This window comes from Stegostoma tigrinum, chromosome 30 (assembly GCF_030684315.1).
Source record: "Stegostoma tigrinum isolate sSteTig4 chromosome 30, sSteTig4.hap1, whole genome shotgun sequence".
Lineage (NCBI taxonomy): Eukaryota > Metazoa > Chordata > Chondrichthyes > Orectolobiformes > Stegostomatidae > Stegostoma > Stegostoma tigrinum.
In genome coordinates this window covers 13313256-13336761 of record NC_081383.1, presented here as the reverse complement: position 1 = coordinate 13336761, position 23506 = coordinate 13313256, and the positions used below count along the sequence as shown (strand labels likewise).

Genomic DNA, 23506 nt, shown 5'->3' with positions numbered 1-23506 from the left:
CAGGTTTGAATCTGAATAGCTGGGAATGTCAGCAGGGAAGAAACTTTGACTGCTTTCTGCAGTTATTTTAATACAGCTTGCACAGGACATTGGTAAGGCCTCTTCTGGAGCACTGTGTCCAGTTCTGGTCTCCCTGTTATAGGAGAGACATTATTAGCTGGAGAAGGTTCAAAAGAGATTTATCACGATGTTGCTGGGAGTGGAGGGTCTGAGCTATAAGGAGAGGCCGTATGGACTGGAGTGCAGGAGACTGGGAAGTGACCTTGTGCAGGTTTATAAAATCATAAGGGGTACAGGTAAGGGAATGGCAGGTGTCTTTTCTCTAAGCTATGGTATTCCAAGACTTGGGGGACAGATTTTTAAGTTGAGAGGAGAAAAGACATGAAGGGGAATTTTTATACAAACAGTGGTTTGTGTGTGGAATGAAATTCTGGAGCAAGTGTTAGGTATGGGTAGAGTCACAACATTGAAAAGACATTTAAGTCCACAAGTAAGAAATGTTTGGAGGGATATGGACGAAATGCAGGCAGGTGGAACTAGATTCATTTGGGATTATGGTCAGCAAGGACTGGTTGGACTGAAGGTACAATTATGTTAGATGTTTCGTTGCATATTAATCAAGCATAAAACTTAAGGAAGTAAATCCTGGTATCAGCTGGTGCCACTTAAAATGTATCTCATTCATTTAAAGAGTGCCGAGCTGCAGCCAGACAGATGTGGTATCCACACATTCTTTCCCATCAGTAAGTCATCCAGGATAAAATTACCACGCAGCTCCTCCTCCTCCTCATATACAAAGTATCTCCTCAACTTATGTCAACAAAACATTTTCAATCCTCATCATAGATCTAAGGAGAGGTTCCTAAACTCAAGGGCAAGGTAGGCCCGATCCCCTCTTGCTTTTAGTAACCCTTTGTGCTACTCTATATATAATGTGCTCTTGGTTCTTGCTATTATTGCTGAGCCAAACAGTTGGAAGCCAAAGGGCTCTTGGTGAAATTCCCAGGAATACAAAACTTGGCCTCAGCTACATCACAATCTGGAAGCCACGACTTTAGGAAGGATGTGGAGATATTGAAAAGAGTGCAAAAGAGATTGTGAGAATGGCTCCAGTGAAGAAGACAGACAGGGTAGATAAACAGTCGAGTGGAACTATCACTGGACTGTCAATCCAGAGACCAAGATAATGCTCTGGGATGCAGATGGTGGTATTTGAATTCAATAAAAAAAAAAGAAAAACTGGAGTTCAGAGCCTAATGATGACCAAGAATCCAGTGTCGCGTTGGCAAAAACGCATCTGGCTCACTCATGTCCATCGGGGAAGGAGATCTGCCATCCTCACCTGGTCTGGCCTACATGTGACTCCAGAACAACAGCAATTTGGTTGACTTTCAACTGTCCTCTGGGAAATTAGGGATGGGCAATAAATGCTGGTCCTCATCCCGTGAATCAATTTAAAGAAAGAATGTCGGTTATGTAGACCGATTGCAGAAGTTTGGCGCTGTTCCCCTTGGTAAAGAGAAAGTTGAGAGGAGATTTGAGAGAGATGTTCAAAGTCATGAAGGTTCTGAACAGAGAATATATAGAGAGAGGCTGTTCCCACTGTTGGAAGCTTTGAGAACTGAAGTTATCAAGGTAATTGGCAAAAGAAACAAGACAGACCTCAGGGAGACCTTTTCCAAGCATGGTGTGATTAAGATTGCACTGCTTGAAAGGGTGATGGAGGGCAGTTCAACTGAGACATTCAAGACGGAAATTCAATTATAATCTAAAACAGAAGAATTTGCAGGGAGAAGGTTGGGAAACATCCCAAAGAAACCACCCATGATGTTCTGCTTCAAGTTTGCACGCCAGGTCCAACTTTAACATTAGGAGTATGTTGAGTGGAGCAATGTTAGTTTCCCCAGTCAGGCCAATGTGGTCAGGAAGGGGATCCTGGGCTCAGTTCCCTGTCTGTCAGCAAAAAGAGGAACATTTTTCTGGGATCCAAGAGGAAAGATATGGGGACCTTCCCTCCCTGAGCATAATCCAGTTCCCTCCTCACAGAAAGCCTTCCCCTGCTTTCCAATTTTCACAGGTGGGCAGATGGTTCCTTTCACCTGCCAGGCCAACGTGATCGAGACCTGGCGGCAATACGCAGTCAGTTGCTCGCCTCTGCCATTACCCCGACACCTCCGACTGTGACATACGTCAGCACCTCATAAGGCAGTGTTCCCACCCTGGACTGAAAGCTGACCACAGTCTCACTGTGACAGAGTCCCTCCTAACATGGGTGCAGTAGCAATCACACCAAGGAGCAGTTTTCAGCCTGGACTGTGCCCAGTGGAGGCAGTTCAGTAATGTTTTCCAATTGCCCCTGCCCAATCTGCTTATACCCTGGTGCAATTAGTTGGCTTTAAAACTTGCACACGTGCAGTTAATCAGAGTGTCCTGTTCTGCTCTTGGTCATTTTCAGCTGTGGAGCTCCACAAAATCCAGCTAAATGGTTGACTGGGAGATGGTAACATAGTTGGAATGTTGCTAGATTAGTAATCCAGAGGCCCATGCTAATGGTTCCCATGGGTTCAAATCTCACCACGGCAATAGGCAGAATTTAAATTCCGTCAATAAATATTGGGAATTGTAAGCTGGCGTCAGTAATGGTAACCCTGAAGGTGTTGTAAGGACCCAGTTGGTTCACATATATCTGTTTCAGAAGGAAAGTGCTGCTCATACCCAATCTAGTCTATATGCGACTCCAGACTCTCAGTAATGTGGTTGACTTCAATGCCTTCTGAAAATGCCCACAAACCACTCAGTGCAAAGGCAATTAGGGGTAGGCAACAAATGTTGGTCTTGCCACTTTTGTTCAATTGTTTATGAATGTGGACATCACTGTCCTGGTCCACATTTATCATCCATTGGTAATCACCCCATGGGCAGTTAAGAGTCAAATCAACCACATTCTTGTGGGTCTGGACACACATGTAAACAAGACCCAGATAAAGTGGGCAGACTTCTTCCCTAAAGGATTTTGCAACAATTGACGCAGTCACATTCTGCATTTTTGCTTAGTTCCAGACATTTTAAAATTCAAATTTCATCATCCATCACGATGGGAACTAAACCCATGTCCTGGGAACTCTGGCCTGGGGTTCCATGCTTTAGTCTAGTGACATTAGCACCACGAAACCTGCGACACCCATATCCCATCAAAGAAGAAAAAGTAACACCCAGCCAGTCCCCAGAAATCGAGCCACCATCACGTCACTGGGAAGTGTTTTGTCAAATAAAGTGAACTTGTGATGCAGGTTCATAGTTCCTTGAAAGTGGAGAAGCAGGTAGACAGGATGGTTATAAAGGTGACTGGTACATTGGCCTTTATTGCTCAGCGCATTGAGTATAGGAGTTGGGATGTCATGTTGTGGCTGTACAGGATATTGTTTAGGCCATTTTTGAAACATTGTGCTAAATTCTGGACTCTGCTTCAGGAACGATGTTGTGAAACTTGAAAGGATTCAGAAAATATTTACTAGGACGTTGTCGGGACTGGAAGGTTTGAGCTACAGGGAAAGGCTGAGTAAGCTGGGGCTAATTCACCTGGAGCATCGGAGGCCGAGGGGTGACCTTACAGAGGTTTATAAAGCTATGATGAACATGGATAGAGTGAATAGTCAAGGTCGTTTTCCCAGGGTAGGGGAGTCCAAAACTAGAGGGAATAGGTTTAAAGTGAGAGGGGAAAGGTTTAAATGGGAACTAATGGGCAACTTTATCATGCAGAGGGTGGCATATGAAGAGAATGAGCTGCCAGAGAAAGTGGTGGAGGTGAGTATGATTACAACATGTAAAAGTTATCTAGAGGGGTACATGAATCGAAAGGGTTTAGAGTGATATGGGCCAAATGCTGGCTAATGAGCCCAGATTTAGTTAGGATATCTGGTCAGCATGGACAAATTGAACCAAAGGGTCTGTTTCCATGCTGTACAACTCTATGATTCTATTACTATGGCTCTAGGTAGCAAACCCTCCCCCAGGAAGCTCCAACACCTCCAACCACACAAGCATCAAGCTGTTTTCATTACAGGGCTGCTTTGTAAATAATGCTTGAATGTGAAGCAGCAATGTCACCTATCCCTCGTGTTCCCTTGAGTTTCCAGAATTAAAGATTCAACTCCAGGAAATCGCTGTTGGGAAAAGAAAACATTACAACAAAGAAATGCACTTTTTAAAATTTTTCTTTGAAAAACTTGATTTACTAACCATAAATAAAAATCCATATGGAAAGGGAAATGAGACGATTCAGATGGGAGGACTGGTCATGACCTAAACTCCACTGGAGATACTAATCCAAAGACAAGCCTTTTAAGGAAGAGGAATATTAGACATGCTCCTGTAAATGTAAAATATTGTGGATACTGGAAATATGAAATTCAAACAGAAAGTGTTGGAGAAACCCAGCTAGTCTGGCATCATCTGTGGGGCGAGGAAGAAGCTTAAAGTTTCAAGTCTTTTAAGATTCTTTATAATTCTTCAGTGGTTAGCACCGCTGCCTCACAGCACCACAGATGCGGGGTCGATTCCAGCCTCGGGAGACCAACTATTCAGAGTCTGCACCTTTTCCCTGTGTCTGTGTGGGTTCCTACCGGGTGCTCCTGTTGCCTCCCACAATTCAAAGAGGCGCAGGTTAGGTGGATTGGCCATGCCGTATTGCCCCATAGTGTTCAGGGGTGTGCAATCTAGGTGGGTTAGCCGTGGGAAATGTAGGGTTACAGGAAGAGGGTTGGTCTGAGTGGGATGCCCTTCGGAGGTGCAGATTCAATGGGTCAAATGGCCCCATTCTGTAGTGTATCATTCTATGATTCCATAACTGAGAGAAGGCAGAAACATGAAGAGTTATATGTCTTGAAAAGGTGAGATGGGAGGAAGAGCTAAGGGAAAGTCTGGGGTGGGGTGGGGATGGAGAAGTTGATTGACAATGAGCTGATGGAACAAATGCCAAAGGGAGTGCTGATGATTGCTACAAAGAGACAAAGTATTGGTCCAGAGTGAGTACAAATGCCAAAGTAATGAATAACTTTGCCCAAAAGCAAGAACATGTCAAACAAGTTTCGAAGCAACTGAATTAAAATGGCTGGAGGAGTGAAATATTCCTATCCAATGTTAGGTCCAGCAGATTCAACTGGCCTATTGGTTATTGAGGAGCTGTTCCCTGAGTTTGCATTGAGCTTCGCTGAAACACAGAAACTAGAGACAGTCCTTTTCCCAGGGACGGCTGATGTATTTGTACTTCTTTCATTTCAGTGTATGCAATGTCCAATACATTGTGACTGCAACCAAATGCAAAGTGAGTGATCACATTGTGCAACAACTCCATTCAGGATGGTCACATTTCTGGTCACCTGTTCCTTGAATTCTCTGCCCCATTCTCACTCTAGCCTCAGCCTACTCTGTTCCAAATGAAGTTCAACACGATTTTCAGGAATCTTGTGGATTTTGTGTTTTACAGCCTTCCACATTCATCATTGAAATTGCTATCCGCGTACTTTTGGATGGTAGGTGATGGTACTGATCCTCGTTTACCCTTTTCAGACCCATCTTTTGTTTCTAAATTTTTCCCATTACCATTTCTTTATGGCCTTGCATCATCATTCCTTTTATCTGTTAATGTCTCCTGCCTTTCACTTGGTCACACCCCTCCCTTTAGCTCCTCCCACACCCCCCACCCCAAAACCCACCTTTGCACTTGCTTAAGTTCTGTAACAGCTCAAACGTTTACCAGTTATGATAGAAGATCATCAGATGCTTTTCTATCTTCACAGATCCAGAGAATTTCTGACTGTATTTCGGAGTTCCAGCATCAACTGTATACTGCTTTGGCCATTGATGCAATTATCAGGCCTTCCCATGGCATCACTCACAAGAGACTAATTAAGCATTGGGGTCAGGGCCTGTGAACTACAGAAATCCCTTCTTATTAGTTGAAGCATTATTTGCTGTCAGTGTGAGAGAAATGTTACAGGCATTGCCTTGTTTAAACGAAAAAAAAACAGGGCAGCACCCTAAAGTGGAACAAAGATGTTTCCTATTTGGAGATATCTCCAAATTGCCAGTGAGGCCAGATTAATTCTGCTTCGCATTTGCAACAAAGCCTATCACTTCTCATAGTCGCGTGGATTATAAACAGACGAGAGGGAGAAGCCTTGCCCCTTCAGTTTTCTTTCCAATATCCTTGTCTCTGGTATCGAAGTGCCTGTAAACTCCAAAAGGAGGAATGAATTATGGCCTGTCATTCCTTATAACTGGCTATTTTATCCAGCAGTCTGAATGGTAATACATAGACAGACAAGCACACAATCATCTTCACAGACTGCATTAAATTTTAATGACATTCAGGAGTCTTTTCTTAAAATTCAATTTCAGCTTCCTGTCCCTTTAATTATAAATCTCAAATCGGCAAGTACTTAATTTTCTCCCTTTGTGATCTGCTTCTTGTTGATTTGGTATCATTGTATTTTTTGCCTGTTCACTGATGTTCGCTGCCTCCGTTCCCTTTCTTAGTTCAAAAAGTTCGCTCTCTTTTCTCAGATCCCCAGCATTCTCTCCTCCCACCATTCAGAGTGCAGATCACTGGTCAGGTCTTTCCTTACGTTGGCGTCCACCAGAGTGTTCAGCTGCTTTCTTTACTTTTCAGTTAAGTCATTCACCAATACCAGGAAGCTTAAGAAAAGATGCAACAGCAACACATCCTGCCTGATGAGTTACGACTGCTGCTTATTATAACTTGCCACACACCCCTACCCCAAGCCCAAATCAACTGGCAGCTTATGCCACATTGCTTACTCTATGGCTGTTGGCAACATGAGCATCACAGCCTTCCCTGGCGCCAAGGTTTAGCACTGCATCAATCTGTCTCACAGGTACTTCTGCTCATATGCGTGTGTGTGTGCACGCGAGAGAGAATGTGTTTGTGCGTGTGTGTGTGTGTGCACGCATGTGAGTGTGTGTGAGAGAGAGAGAGAGAGAATGTGTGTGTGCGTCTGAGTGCGTGTGTGTGAGGGAGAATGTGTTTGTGCGTGTGTGTGTGTGCGCATGTGTGTGTGAGAGAGAGAATGTGTGTGTGTGTGCGTGAGTGCATGTGTGAGAGAATGTGTTTGTGCGTGTGTGTGTGAGAGAGAGAGAGAGAGAGAGAGAATGTGTGTGCGCGTGAGTGCGTGTGTGTGAGAGAGAATGTGTTTGTGCATGTGTGTGCACGCATGTGTGTGTGTGTGAGAGAGAGAATGTGTGTGTGTGAGAGAGAGAGAATGTGTTTGTGTGTGTCTGTGCGCGCGCGCGCGTGACTGTGTGACAGGGAAAGAGAGAGAGAGAGAGAGAGAGAGAGAGAGAGAGACTGGGAGGGAAAAAAAAAGGCTTGTTCTAAAAGGAAATATTTCAGTATCAACAAAAGCCGTGGGTGTGATGTTGAGAGAGCAGAGTCTCTTGGAATCTTGGCCTTGTTTCATCTCTGTGGATTGAAGCTGTGCCCACACCCTGTACGGGGCAAACCACTGCAAAGGAACTTTACGAGATTAAAAACATTTCTGCACACGGTCAAGGCAGCCAAATGCCTGCAGGACGGCAGGGGGCATCTCTTTTGAAATTGAGCCGTGCTGGCAGACTGGCACTCAATAGTCTACTGAAGGAAAAGTGATCTGCGGTGAGTGTTTCTCTATCCTGCATCCTCCAACTCCATGACCAACTCCACTCCCCACCACCCATACCCCCAACCCCACCTGCTTTAACTGTTTTTCCCAAAGGCACTGATTTCTTTTCTTAGATAACAAGATGTAGAGCTTGATGCTTCGTGGCCTGCCGAGTTCATCCGAGGAGCAGGAAAGCAGACATTTGGGCCTAGACCCTTCTTCAGAAAATGAAGAAGGTTCTAGGCCTGAAACGTCAGCTTTCCTGCTCCTCTGATGCTGCTTGGCCTGCTGTGTTCATCCAGCTCTACACCTTGTTATTGCAGATTCTCCAGCATCTGCAGATCCTATAATCTCTGATTTCTTTTCTTGTTGGAGTAAGCAACCCTCACTAAGTTTGCCATTGTTTGAGTATGACAGCAAGTTGCTTGGCCATGGAGTGCACAGTACAATCTTGTCCCCAGCTGAAGTCCGCTTGCGTTCATTTTCCACCAGGGGGCTACTGAAGAGTGACACTAGGAATGCCTTCTCCTCCCTCCTCAACTCTTAGGAAGTTGGTGTCAATTATAAGTACAGTTCTCCCCCACCGCTGCAAAGATTCAGATCAACAAAGTCACACCAGATGGGGATTCGATTCTATGACATTCCAGTCTATCTACCTCAACTTTAAACTGGCAGTGTGCAAAAGAGTGGATTAAGTCTACACTGTACATCAAATTGGGGAATGTAAACAAAAACTCCACTACCAATCAATCAATTTCAAATCACAAGCAGAAAGCAAGACAACTGTTTAGTTTTCGAACTCATTTCCTATCTTCCTCCTAAATGGTTTCATAACCAATTAATTCCCTTTGTAGTGCAATCGTTATGACATAAGCAAACACAGCAGCAAATTTTCATCAAGTGTGATAAAGGGTGTGGTATTCGGCTGGGCACAGCATATTGACCGGGATGCTCAGAGAACTCTGTGCTCTTCTTGGAAACAGAGCTCTCGGATCCAGCCAAACTAACAGCAGAGCCCTCAGTTTAAAGTATTGCTGGCAGATGAGTTTTCTGACAGCGTAGCACTTCTCCAGTACACCGCTGAAGTATCTTTGTTCTCAAGAGCTCAGCTAAACTTGAATCAACCAGCAAAGACAAAATAGCAGTACAATCCATCCAGGGTGAGCATGAAATACCCAATATAACAGCCACCCTTCTACAGTGAAGCTTTTAAAAGAGCGTTCAGTCAGAAAGGTGCTGTTTCCACCACTTTTTTTAAAGATTGTTTTTGAATCCATTCAACTACCATTCTCCCAATCTGTCTTCAAGATCACCATCAAAACCTCCACTATGTTGAAGCGGACACCACTTGAAAGCAGCCCTCTAATACTCTTCACCATCCTGACTTGGAACGATATCGCCAGACCTTCAGTGCTACAAAATCAAAATCCTGGCATTCCCCTCCAGGTCCAGTGTTCCGGGTGTAAGTACACCACACAGACTGCGGCTCTTTGAGAGGGTGGCTCACAACCACCTTCTCAAGGATGGACAACAAATGCTGGCCTAATCAGTGACACCCAGGCCCACAAATGAATCTTAAACAAACCAACTTTCCCCATATCCCTAACCCGAATCCTCATAAGATGTCCTCAGTACGTGAGTGGATCGGAAATCCAATGGAACAGATCTCTTTCCTAAACTGCAACATTGAGTGTAGCCCTGTGCGGCGGACAAAATAAAATGAAAAACTGAGGATGTGGAGCCCATTAAATGCATTTAAAGAGAAACGAGATAAATAAGAGAAAGAAAGAACTTGGAGAGTATGCTGATACGATGACTGAAGTGCAGTAGGAATTGTTTCACATGGCCTGTTTTTAACGTGCTGTCATTTCCATGCAGATCTACAGAAATCTTACACTGGATAAGGACTCTGGTTCGGGCCTAGTATAAGGTGTACATTAAGATGATTCCAGATGAGATGACTTAAATTCATGATTTATTTTTTGGGCAGGTGATGGTCAATTAATTATGCTGAGAAAGTTCAAAGCAAACCATAAACCTCCTGCACAGAATAGAGACACACAACCAGAGTCAAAGTGCATTAACCTGTTGTTAGAATTCTCCTCAGAACAGCATTGTCCCTGAACGCTCCTTCTCCATGCTGCTCTGCATTTTTAGCCATTCAAAGCAGGCTGCCCCATCTCACTCCATCCTCACTGTAACAGATATCTTATTCTAATGGGATAAATAGAAACCAGTGATCTATTTAACAAGCCCTTTTAAAGAGATGATCAAGCCAACAGCTTTTCTGTGTTGCCATTTAGTACATAAAAATGAGCAGTTACTTAGAGCGAATCTTCTCGCACATCTCCATAAAGTATGCACTTCAGTATTAGAGGCTTCATTTCATAAAAGCAGTGGATGTGACCTACGTGCAGAAACCGTATAGTGGGGAAGCAGGCCATTCAGCCCATCAAGTCCGCAGCAGTCCTCTCTAAGTGCATTCCATCCAGACCCAACCCCTTACCCTATCCCTGTAACCCTGCATTTCCCATAGTTTACCCACCTAGCCTCCACACTATGTGGCAATTTAGCACAGACAATTCATGTAACCTGCACATCTTTGAACTGTAGGAGGAAATCGGAGGAGACATAAGGAAAATGTGCAAACTCCACACTGGCAGTCACCTCAAGGTTGAACTGAACCCAGGTCCCTGGCGCTGTGAGGCAGCAGTGCTAACCGCTGAGCCACTGCTCCATGCACACAGGCAGCAAGCATCATTAACACTCATCTCTGGTTAAATCCCTGCAGAAATGCTTTTACCCAGTTTCACTCAAAGCCAGGTTACTCACTTTGGGACTGTGTCCATTTGGTGTTGTTGCTGCTACCAAGACATATTGTCCATACCGCTCAGAAAGTAACTGATTCTAATGAGTTTTAGTGGGAAGATTTGCTTCTGTACCTCTGAGTTCAGAACAGGTGAGTTGGCTGTTGTTGCCTTCTCTAATCCCATTCATGATTTACTTTGTATGGTATTCATAAATCAGTTAACCAAATCAAACCAAATGAAACAACAATAATACATGACAGCCCCTAAACATCCCCATATGATGAGCACATGTGAGGACCATGTAAGAGAAAACACGGAGTGTGGAGGGGTTTTAACAGAGGATGAGGGAAAGATGTGTTCTCTTGAAGGAGAATTTAGGACTAGGGATCGTTGTTTAAAGTAAGGGGGCCACCCTTTTTAAGGCAGAGGTAAGAAGGAATTTTCCCACAGAGGGTCATGAGTCTTTAGCACTCACTTCTTCAAAAGTTGGTGAAATAAGAGAGGCAGATTCCACAGGAGGTTTCAAAAGAGAGCTGGAAATATATTTGAACATGATGAATTCAAAGGGCTGGAGAATGGAATTGGCTGGGTCACTCTTTTGCGAATTAGTAAAGGCACAATGGGTCAAATGACCCCCTTCTGTCACTTTCCATGCGAAGACTTTTAAGTCAGGAATCCCTACAGTGTGGGAGCAGGCTATCTAGCCCATCAAGTCAACACTGACCACTCCAAACAGCATCCCACCCAGACCCACATGCCTTCCCAAACATCCCTGGACATGTTAGCATGGACAATCCACCTAAACTGCACACCTTCGGACTGTGGGAGGAAACCCGAGCACCCAGAGGAAACCCATGCAGGCACGGGGAGAACCTGCAAACTCCACACAAGCAGCTACCCAAGAGTGGAATCCAATCCAGGTCCCTGCTTGCTGTGAAGCAACAGTGCTAACCACTGAGCCACCATGCCACCGCAAGATGTCAATAGATTCTTGATAAGAAAGGGGGTGGCCACTTATCAGGAGTAGGCAGGAACATGAAATAATCATTATCAAACACTATCTTACTGAATGGAGGAGCAAGGGGCCAAGTGGCCTGTTTCTCTTTTTATTCTTATGAAGAATTGAGCTGAGAGTTAGGCATGGCTACATTGCTATCTGAGGTTACGCAGGCCACTAACCAGCGTTGTTGAGGATCACAAATGAAGATTAGCCACTTGTGTGAAATACAGGTTAATGCTGAGCACAAAAAGAACCATGTGAGCAGACAACACTGTGAGAAATTGGAGAGGGAATGAAACCTATGGTTAAACAAATTATTGCAAAATATCAAAAGCAGAGAAAGGAAAGTAGTCCAGTCATTGTCCTCCAAACAGACTGTTCCTTATCGGTGACTATGATATACTGAGTAAGCACACAGCAAGTCAGACCCTTGGTCTCTAGCACTTCAACAAGGCATGTTCTTATAACATGAATGAGCAAAGGTGCCTGTGAAGGTAATTACTACAAATTAGTAAAGATGGCTTTTACTCCAGTTTTTTTGTGTTAATATTAATAGTTTGTCACACTAATGCTTTCATTATTGGTCCCCTTTAATTAAGAGCACAAGATTAATACTGGCTTGTGGAATTAATCCCTTCATCATCAGCAGCATTGATGTCATTTTTTCCACCACACGAAAGGTCATAAGTACCGACAAGTTCAGCAGAAGCCGCACTGCTCAGCCTGCATTGATTGGCTATTTTCAGTCAGTCTTATGCAGCTCAAACAGGTCAGCCCAACAGTACTTCAGACCAGCTCCCAAAGGAGTTCAAAGCAATCCCTCAGGGAACTCATAACAAACAACCATCGCTGTCAGGTCAGGGAGCAGCATCGCTGTACACTCAAAAGGAGATTGGGGCAAGTCCAGATTGCAACATCACCCAAATGATAAATGACTTTGCCCATGTCCAAGGAGGTTGATTAGATTAGATTCCCTACAGTGTGGAAGCAGGCCCTTCAGCCCAACAAGTCCACACTGCCCCTTGGAGCATCCCACCCAGACGCAGCCCCCTATAACCCACACACCCATGAACACTACGGGCAATTTAGCATGGCCAATTCACCTAACCTGCACATCTTTGGGCTGTGGGAGGAAACTGGAGCACCCAGGGGAAACCCACGCAGACAGGGGGAGAATGTGCAAACTCCACACAGACAGTTACCCGAGGCTGGAATTGAACCCGAGTCCCTGGTGCTGTGAGGCTGCAGTGCTAACCACTGAGCCACTGTGCCATTGCTTGGCATCCAGACCCGGCATCCATCCCCCACATCCTTTCTGATTGAGACGGCGACAATCTGAGATGACCACAAGTGTGAGGTGATGCACTTTGGTAGGAGTAACCGGAAGGCAAAGTACTGGGCTAATGGTAAGATTCTTGGTAGTGTAGATGAGCAGAGAGATCTCAGTGTCCATGTACACAGTTCCTTGCAAGTTGCCACCCAGGTTGACAGGGCTGTTAAGAAGGCATACAGTGTTTTAGCTTTTATTAATAGAGGGATGGAGTTCCGGAACCAAGAGGTTATGCTGCAGCTGTACAAAACTGGTGCGGCTGCACTTGGAGTATTGTATAGAGTTCTGGTCACTGCACTATAAGAAGGATGTGGAAGCTTTGGAAAGGGTGCAGAGGAGATGTACTAGGATGTTGCCTGGTATGGAGGGAAGGTCTTACGAGGAAAGGCTGAGGGGCTTGAGGCTGTTTTCATTAGAGAGAAGGTTGAGAGGTGACTTAATTGAAACATATAAAATAATCAGAGGATTAGATAGGGTGCATAGGGGGAGCCTTTTTCCTAAGATGGTGACGGCGAGCAGAAGGGGGCATAGCTTTAAATTGAGGGGTGAAAGATATAGGACAGATGTCAGAGGTAGTTTCTTTACTCAGAGAGTAGTAAGGGAATGGAACGCTTTGCCTGCAACGGTAGTAGATTCGCCAACCTTAGGTACATTTAAGTCGTCATTGGATAAGCATATGGACGTACATGGAATAGTGTAGGTTAGATGGGCTTCAGATCGGTATGACAGGTCGGCACAACATCGAGGGCCGAAGGGCCTGTACTGTGCTGTAACTTTCTATGTTCTGTGTAAGGCTAAAAAGCAGTTTGCATTTTATATCACAAAGGATCCCAAGACACATTAACAAACAGCAATTCATTCCGAAGCACTTAACACAATGTTCGGACAAGTTACCAAATGTTTGGCGAAAGGTGCAGGTTTTAAGGGAGTGCATTACAGAAGTAGAGAGCTCTAGTGAGTGGATTCCAGAGCTTCAGGCCTAGAGACCTGGAGGCACAGCCATCAATAGTGTGGCATGATGACACAGTGTTTGACACTACTGCCTCACACTGCCAGGAACACGGGTTGGATTCCAGCTGTGGGTGACTGTCTGTGTGAAATTTGCACATTCTCCCTGTGTCTGTGCGGGTTTCCTCCGAGTGCTCCAGTTTCCTCCCACAGGCCAAAGATGTGCAGGCCTGGTGGATCGGCTTTGCTAAATTCAGGGTTACAAGAATAGTTTTTTGTTATTCTTTTTGAGGTGAGGGCATCGCTGGCTGGGTCAGCATTTATTGCCCATCCCTAATTGCCCAGAGGGCAGTTAAGAGTCAACCACATTGTGGGTCTGCAGTCACCTGTAGGCCAGACCGGGTAAGGATGGCAGTTTCCTTCCCTAAAGCACATTAGTGAACCAGATGGGTTTTTTCCTAATAATCAGCAATTCATGGTCATCATTAGACACAATACCAGATTTTTTTTTTATTGAATTCAAATTCCACCATCTGCTTTAGCAGGATTATATATGAGATCCAAAGGACATTACCTTGGTCTCTGAATTAATAGTATAGTGATAATACCACTGTGCTATCCCTAATGGCGTGGGTGGAATGCTCTTCACAAGGTCAGTGCAGACCCGATGGGCCAAATAGAATCCCTACAGTGTAGAAAGAGGCTATGATTCAATGGTGGTGTTATATGAATTATTAATACATAAAACACCAGCCTTGGTGCAGCATGGAGATCTGACAGTATTGAAGAGCTGAAGGAGGTGACAGAGATAAGACCAAGAACAGCACAATGCATAACTGATCTAACACTACTGGTTTACTGTCCCAGATTCACCGGAATGGAATGAGTGGGATCACAAAACAAACCTTTGTCTCTCATAACTCTGTGTCCCATTAGTCATTACATTAAGACAATGAAATGATACACCATCAGCAAAATTACCAGAGGCTGTTGATACCAGCATCAGTAGAGAGCTGGCTTCATTGTGATAATATTTTAAGTAGGGTAAAGTTCTGAGTAAACAAGTGACTGAAAAACAAACAAACAATTTCCAAGTGGTTGAATAATCTGATACCAATGAGGGCAGTGTACCCATTGACTGTCAACACCAAAAGTGGAGTCAAATGGTAATCACAATGAAGTCCCACCCCACGACCCTGCTGAGGGCTTGCTTTCAAATATTCAAGGAACGAGAATTAATTTCAAGGCTTGGCAAAAAACTAAGAGGAAAATCAGAGAGAAAGTCAGGGCCATCCTTTCATGACCCCAAAGCACATTACCTGTTGAGATGTAGTGACTGCGGCCATAATCCTACTGGACCATGGAGCTCCTCTCTCATTAGATGGAGGTGACTGGTGGATTAACCCGAGGGTCACCACAACTCACCCTGATGCTTCATTGTCACCGAGCCTTCATCTCACCAGAACTCCATGGACACCAGCAAGCCCATATCACAGAATTATTCCAGTGCATAAGGAGGTCATTTGGCCCTTCACTGCCACACTGGTTCCCGGTATATTTTACTTAACACCATTCTCCAGCTTTCTCCCTTTAATCCAGTGCATTGTTTCCATCCAAATAACAGTTCAAGTCCCTCGTAAATGCATCACTTGAACGTTCCTCCACCACATTCACAGGCAGTCAGATTCCCAATCCATTCTGATTGTGCTGGCTGCTTCGAGAGCCCTTCCTCCCAGATTCACCACATTGTCAGTTCAGTCTTTATCTCTCCTAGGTCCAACCTTCCCCAAATCAGTGTTTCTATATCTTCTACTATTCACTTCAAAACCCATCCTCCCAAATAGGCTCACTCCCACAAAATTGTCCTTTCTGAGCTGAGAGGTAGTGAGAACTGCCGATGCTGGAGTCTGAGTTAACAAGGTGTGGAGCTGGAGGAGCACAGCAGGCCAGGCAGCATCAGAGGAGCAGGAAAGTTGATGTTTTGGGTTGGGACCCTTTCTCCTAAGTTGAAACGTCAACTTTCCTGCTCCTCTGATGCTGCCTGGTCTGCTGTGCTCCACACTATGTTATCCCTTTCTGAGCTCTGTCCCATTTTCTGCATAATTCTGTCGAAAGCAGAGAGAGTTTATGTTAACCTTGAAGGATGCAAACCAGCATTTGACAAACCCTGCTTCCAAAACCAAACTGTGTAATGCAGCTCTACACCAAAAATACCACAATGAATGGTCTAGATCTTCAAGCTCCCCACCCCCAACTCCAAATCACATCATTCAGCCAAAAAATGATTGTGCTTTTCTTTATCCATCCTTGAACAAGTCAAGTAGATTGGGACATAAAGCAAAATCTCTATTGCGAGCTATTTATTTGGAGTGCAGAGCTCTGATCTTCAGCCTGCGGGGTTACCATCAAATTCCTGAGGCTGGTCATGACTCATGACATTGTTTCTTGACAGGTAATGGAGTGTGTGGGTGCAGCCTTCTGAACCGGTGACTGCACTTGTGCAAGGATTAACAGAGCTTTAGCAAATGTCCAGGATTATGTGCTCCCAGGCATGGAAACACAGTCAAAAATCTCATATGGATCCCCCGACCCACTCGAGGAATGAGAGGTCAAAGCCCAGCAGCTTAGGCAGCATAGACAGAAAAATAAAAGCTGCACCACGAAATTAATCGAATGTCAGCTCTGCCAGAATCTAGTCAATGCTGCCCCTAGCTTAGCTACAATTGGCTGAGGTTGCCGTGATCATAACCATTTCTCTCTCTCCTGCCTTCGCAGCTTAGTGCTGATTGCAGAGTTCCACTGAGAATAACATCCAGACAAACATCACGCTCCACAGGCTTGGGCGCTAAATCTTGACCCGTGTCCCGTTGCCGTGGTAACTCCAGTGGTCCGGTTGTGGCATTGTTTTCTTTAGCTGGTGTAAAAATTGCTCGGGGTCCCAGAGGGAGATAAGAACGCAAGACAATATTGTTGATGGATTCAGAAATTCCTCAGGGTTGTTGCCGTTCCCATTCCAAATGCAACCCCTGGAATCCTCCACCCCCTGTTTGTCTCCACGGTGTCTTCCATTTCACAGTGTACTTGCTGCTGACAGTTTATCGATCCATCATTCATAATCTGACCCACACTGGGAAGGAATGTGCAACACGGTTGTGTTTACATTACCGCAAGGAAAAATAAATGAACATTTCTGCTTTGAAACCTTTCAACCTTTAAAAAGTATGTGATGAGCACTCAAAATGTCATAACATTGAAGGCTATGGGCCAAGTGCTAGAAGGTGGGATTAGTGTAGACAGGTTGGCACAGGCGTGATGGGCCGAAGCACCTTCTCTGTGCTGAATGACTTTAGAAATGCTCCTTGAAAAGACAGAATCATGCTGGCAGCACGGTGGCACAGTGATTAGTGCTGCCTCACAGTGCCAGGGGCCTGGGTTCGATTCCAGCCTTCGGGAAGATTGTCTGTGTGGAGTTTGCACATTCTCCCCATGCCTATATGGGTTTCCTCCCACAGTCCAAATACGTGCAGGCTAGGTGGACCGGCCATGCCAAATTGCCCCATATTGTCCAGCCATGTGCAGGCTAGGTGGGTTCGCCATATGAAATGCAAGGATGGGGGGGGGGGGGGGGCGCGGGGGGAGAATGGGTCTGCAGAGATACTTTTCAGAGGGTTGGTGTGGATTTGATGGGCTGAATGGCCTGCTTTCACTCTGTAGGGATTTCACGATATCATAAGGAACTTACTGTGTACAGTTCTGGTCGCCACATTACCAAAAAGATGTGGATGCTTTGGAGAGGGTGCAGAGGAGGTTCACCAGGATGTTGCCTGGTATGGAGGGTGCTAGCTAAGAAGAGAGGTTGAGTAGATTAGGATTATTTTCATTAGAAAGACGGAGATTGAGGGGGTACCTGATTGAGGTCCACAAAATCATGAGGGGTACAGACAGGGTGGATAGCAAAAAGCTTTTTCCCAGAGTGGGGGACTCAATTACTGGGGGTCATGAGTTCAAAGTGAGAGGAGGAAAGTTTAAGGGAGATATGCGTGGAAAGTTCTTTACACAGAGGGTGGTGGGTGCCTGGAACGCGTTGCTAACGGAGGTGGTGGACGCAGACACGTTAGCGTCTTTTAAGATATATGTGGACAGGTACATGGATGGGCAGGGAGTGAATGGACACAGACCCTTAGAAAGTAGATGACAGGTTAGACAGAAGATCTTGATCGACGCAGGCTTGGAGGGCCGAAGGGCCTGTTCCTGTGCTGTAATCTTCTTTGTTCTTTGTTCTCTAACAACTGATCCAGGAAAAATGGAAGTGAGGCAAAGATAGAAATAAACAAAAAAAAAATCAATGGAAGCGATCAGTGACTTTGTCAAAGAGATTTAAGGAAGGTGTCAGCCAATGCCAGTGTTTGTTGTCCATCTTTAATGGTCTTTAACAAGATGGTGCTGAGCTTCCTTCCTGTAACGCTGCAGTCCCAGTGGTGTCTGCACACCCACACTGCTACTGGGGCTGGAGCTCCAGGATTTGGACCCAGTGACAATAAAGACAGAGCAACAGAGTTCCAGCTCAGGGTGGTATCCAATCTGGCGCTTTCACGTATCTGCTGCCCCTGTCCTTCTGGTTGACAGTGGTTGTGGGTTTAGAAAGTGCAGTCGGCAAGTTGCTGCAGTGAAACCAAGACGGTTAATGTGGACATCACATCACTGCAGTTGGTACATTAAGAGAGGGCAGGCAAGCGCCAAACAGGATGTTTAAGGCGGATGTTAAAAGGTGAGCGGCAGACAGTATCGGGAGAATGTTCCAGAGCTCAAGGCCTACATGGCTGAAATCTCGGACCACCAACAGATGTCCGTAAGGAGGTGATTGCCAATCGAGTTCATCAAGGCGTGGCAATCCCAGAGTTGTGAGCAGTTTGGTCAGAGCAGAAGGAGGCCCGATGTTAATAACGGAGTCCACCCTGACCTGACAGCAGATGGCATATTCAATCTGCTGACCTCAGACTTGAGGGAGTGAAAGGTGCTATCCAAATGCAAGTTCTTTCTTCAATAACCCTTTTCACCTCTGGGATTCTTTGCATGCCATGTAGTGAGACAGCTGCCTGTCCATACTCTGTGCACAGCGGAGATGCCTGCTGTGCCTTGATTATCAGCAAGCAAGCATGCATTTATATCATCCGTATAAGTGACACTTATGTAACCCGATGACTGACAGGATTTACAGGTCCTCAAGAGGGCCTCTTGGCAAGAAGCCCTATCCACCAAACAGTCTGTTACACAAACACCCACTAGGGATTAAACCGTAAAAGTGCGAGAACAGGTACAGCTGCTCCTTTTTTTTCTAAAAAAGAAAACATATCTTCTCTCAAGGTGCCAAAAAGCTTAAGCTATCATTACTGATGTGTCAGCTCAGCTTTACGGTTTGTGGTTTGGCAAGAGCAGAGAAACAGGCCATGTGTTGACTTCCAAAGAGACTCCTATAACTTGAGCAGCTCCCGACACACCCCAAAACACTTAAAACACGCAGAAACATGACAGGTGCGGTGTTGGCAACACACCAAGCATCAAGGGGAAACACATTTGATGTTCTTCAAGCGATTGTCCCAGAGGGAGGTTTGCTTGTTGAGTATTGCCTCTTTGTGAATGATGGCAGCTCTACCTCTCCATCAGCCGCACTCAACTCTGAGCATTTCCTTTCCAGAGAGGCCACGTGTACAAACACAGCAAAACCACCTTGCTGTTCTTCCAGCACCACCCCAACTCCCCACCCACCGACAGACAAACAAACACAGACCCACACACTCACAGACACAGCCATGCATACAGCTTCACACATACCCACACTAACACAATAAACCACCCCCCACACACCCACATACGCTCACAACTCCCCATACACACACGCAACCACACCCCACACACCCACACAATCACAACTCCCCATACAGACAGACACACACACACACACACACACACACACACACACAGACACAGACACAGCATCCCTACTCACCCACAGACAGAGCCACACACACAGAGCACCCCTACACAGACACACACACACACACACACACACACACACAGAGCACCACCCCACATATAGACCTCACACACATACATACACAGACACAGCCCCACACAGACAGACCCCATACAGAGGCATACACAGAGACACAGCCCCACAAAGATAGACAGACAGACACATGATCCTCCTCAGAGCTGCACTGCGCTATGGTTAATTTGATAAAGTACTCACTGAGCACGCACAAACACCACAGTTTTGCACACGGCAGCTCATGTTGCAAGGCTGGTGGTTAACCCAACTGTTGACTAGAAACCTCATCGCATGACTCACTCGTACAGCCACACACACACTGCATCCACTCGATCACTATCAGCACAGTCTGTAGGTGCGTCACTAACACAGCCCTGAACGAACAAGCTTTTCAGGAGTTCCTGATAAGATTACAAGCTTTTAACCTCAAGCCTACAGACCATAGCAGGTGACTGCTTTCCCACCCACCACCCACTTCCTGCTGTGGGCAATTAACTTCTCTGAATGAATTCCAGTCTCTCTCCCTGGGCCCACACATGCCTTCAGGAGGTGCTGCATTTCATGTGACGGTCATTAGTCTGGCTAACTCTTCTGGTTTGTTTGCTCACACTTATACAAACTGTAAAATATCTCAATGGCCCTACTGCTGTCTGGAGTTTCATGGAAATCAGACCAGATAAGGACAACAGATTTCCATTCCTAACAAACATTACTGAGCCAGATGGGTTATTATAATAATTGACAACAGTCACAGGCTTTTATTGAATTGAAATTTCACCGGCAGCCAGGGTAGAATTCAAACTCATGCCCCCAGAACAATAACCTGAGGTTTTGCAATACTAGCCCAGTGACATTTACACTTCACCAATGCAGTGCTTAGTTAACTTCCGTCTGGTCATTATTAAGGGTCACAACAATTGCTCACAGCAGCCTTGAGTTTGGAAAGGGAAAGCTGGCCAGGGTTTTTATACCTGCTCACTATCCTGCCATTCCTGTTCGTCTGTAAACGCACCTTTAAGAGAGGTGCCCATCATTGCATTACAGCAAGTGACCTGAGGGTCTCAGACTCCATCTTACTCACAGATGACTTGAAGAATGACATGCTATTGGAAGCATGCAGTTCTGTGTGATTTAATATCTTAATGTTAGACCCTACAGATATGCCTGAGAATGTAATGCTTATACATGACAGCTAGGTATAATAAATGCTTGCTGGGCTCTGCAATGTCACGAGATTCTTAGGTTACAGAGAACAATGTAAACATGAGGTAAAATACCCTGCTGGAGTCACAATTGTATCACAACTTGCACCAGTGTGATGCCCACTGCAGCTAAATATCCTGCAGAAATTTACTGAGGAGTCTTTTAAGTTGGGATGCATTTTGGAGTAAGAAGCCAGAGGGAAAGCTGTTTGCCTGGAGACGACAACCACAACAAAATGCCAACGTCTTCAGGAAAGTGCACAACTGGGAGGTTAGGTTCCAGACCTGTCACCAAGCCCCGTGAGCTGTAAAATACCAGACGCCAGTGAATGTTCTTCGGTCTTAGGGTATGAGCATCACTGACAAAGTCACGTTTGTTGCTCGTCCCTAGCCATAGGTGACAGGATTTCTGTTTGACCTGCTTCATGCTGGCTTTGCTGCTACTCTGCTTCCACAGGGAGAGGGAAGGGGGCGGGGCGGGGGGGTCTGTTAGTCCAGAATTCTCAAACTCTTAGCCCCAGTGATGGTCAAGGACTGGCAACGTAGGTCTAAGTCAGGGCTGTAGCCTTTGTCATGAAGTCAGCCAGCTGACCCTCATAGAATATGAGTTCCCTGATTAGGGCTGTTAATGTGGTCCAATCAGGGAGCCTTGGTTAAGAGATTAAAAGGGAAGTGGTGGAAATACCAACACACTGAGAGCTGACTCTGAACAGGTCGTACTGAAGTCAAGCACTGTAAATAAAGGGTGACGGGATACCAGCCTCTGTGGAGTTATTTCAAGGATTGTGCTTAAGATAGAGCTGAAAAACAAATAAAGATATTGAGATTCTAGTCAAGAATAAAAAATAATCACTTATCAGATATAGACAACTGAGATCAAATGAATCTCTTAAAGAGTATAAAGAGTGTAGGGGTATTCTTAAGAGGGAAATCAGGAAGGCAAAAAGAGAATATGAGATAGTCTTTGCACATAAGGATAAAGATAATCCAAATAGATTTTGCTAGTATATTAAGAGCAAAAGAGCAACAAGGGAGAGAATAGGGCCCCTTGAAGATCAATGAGGTCATCTTTGTGTTGAACCTCAGGAGATGGAAGAGATATTAAAATGAATATTTCACATCAGTTTTTACTGTGGAGAAAGAAATGAAGGCCAGAGAATGCAGGGAAATAAATATTGATGTTTTGAAACATTACGGAACAGGAAGTCCTGGAGGTCTTAGAAAACATGAAGGTGGATAAATCTCTGGAACCAAAGCAAGTTTATCCCAGAACGTTGTGAGAAGCCAGAAAGGAAATTGCACAGCTCCTAGCAGAAATATTTGTATCATCTATAACCACGGGTGAGGTGCAAAAGGACTGGAGTTTGACTAATGCGTGCCTTTATTTAAGAAAGGCTGTGAGGAGAAGCCTGGGAACTATAGACCAGTGAGCGATCAGTGGTGAGTAAGTTGTTGGAGGTGATCCTGAGAGATAGGATTTACATGCACTTGGAGAGGCAAGGAACTATTAGGGATAGTCAGCATGGCTTTGTGGGAGGGAAATCATGTCTCACAAACTTGATTGATAATTTTAAAAAAACGCTGCTGAGGGCAGAGCAGTAGATGTTGTTTATTTGGACTTTAGTAAAGCCTTTGTTAAGGTTCTGCATGGTAGGCTAATTAATAAGGTTAGATCACATGGGATTCAGGGTGAGCTTGCCAAATGGATACAAAATTGCTTTATAGTAAGAGACAAAGGATGGTGATGGGGGGTTGTTTTTTGAGCCTGAGGCCTGTGGCCAGCAGTGTACCACAGGGATCAGTATTGGGTCCACTTTAGTTTTTTGTTTATACAAATGATTTGGATGACAATTTAGTTATGGTTAGTAAGTCTGCAGATGACACCAAAATTGGTGGTATTCTGGCCAGAGAAGGTTACCTAACATCACAAAGAGATTTTAATCAATTGAGTCAATGGGCTAAGGAGTGGCAGATGGAGTTTAATTTGGATAAATGTGAGGTGTTGCATTTTGGTAAGACACACAACGTTAGGACTTACATAATTAATGGTAGCATCCTGGGTAGTGTTGTAGAACAGAGAGACCTAGGGGTTCAGGTAGATAATTCTTTGAGAATTGGATCACAGGTGAACAGAACGGTTAAGAAGGCAAATAGCACACAGGCCTTCAGACGTCATGTTGACGTTATACATGATGTGGATGTGCCAGTATTGAACTGAAGTGGACAAATTCAGAAATAACACAACAGTAGGTTTTACTCCAAGACAGAGTGAGGCTCCAAAAGCTGGTGTTTTCACATAAACCTGTTGGACTAAAACCTGGTGTTGTGTGATTTCTAAATGCTGTACAGGACGTTGGTGAGGCCTCTTCTGGAGTACTGTGTTAGGAAGGATACTATTGAACTGGAGAGGGTTCATAAAAGATTTACCAGGATGTTGCTGGGCCTGGAGAGTTTGAATTATAAGGACAGGCTGGATAGGGTAGACTTGTTTCACTGGAGTATAGGAGGT

General features: G+C 45.0%; 1 protein-coding gene across 11 annotated transcripts in view; it reads right to left on the bottom strand.

Moving 5' to 3' along the window:
- Positions 1–23506, bottom strand: part of LOC125465812 (transducin-like enhancer protein 4) — a 213924-nt gene that overhangs the window by 67524 nt on the left and 122894 nt on the right. The window contains exon 1 of one of the 11 annotated variants that reach the window (XM_048559697.1): positions 19997–20072. The exons of the other annotated variants lie outside the window; for them this stretch is intronic. Coding sequence (XP_048415654.1) covers positions 19997–20038 — 42 coding nt within the window. The 5' untranslated portion in view covers positions 20039–20072. Of the gene's footprint in view, positions 1–19996; positions 20073–23506 lie in introns of those variants that run through there. 11 annotated transcript variants of the gene reach the window in all.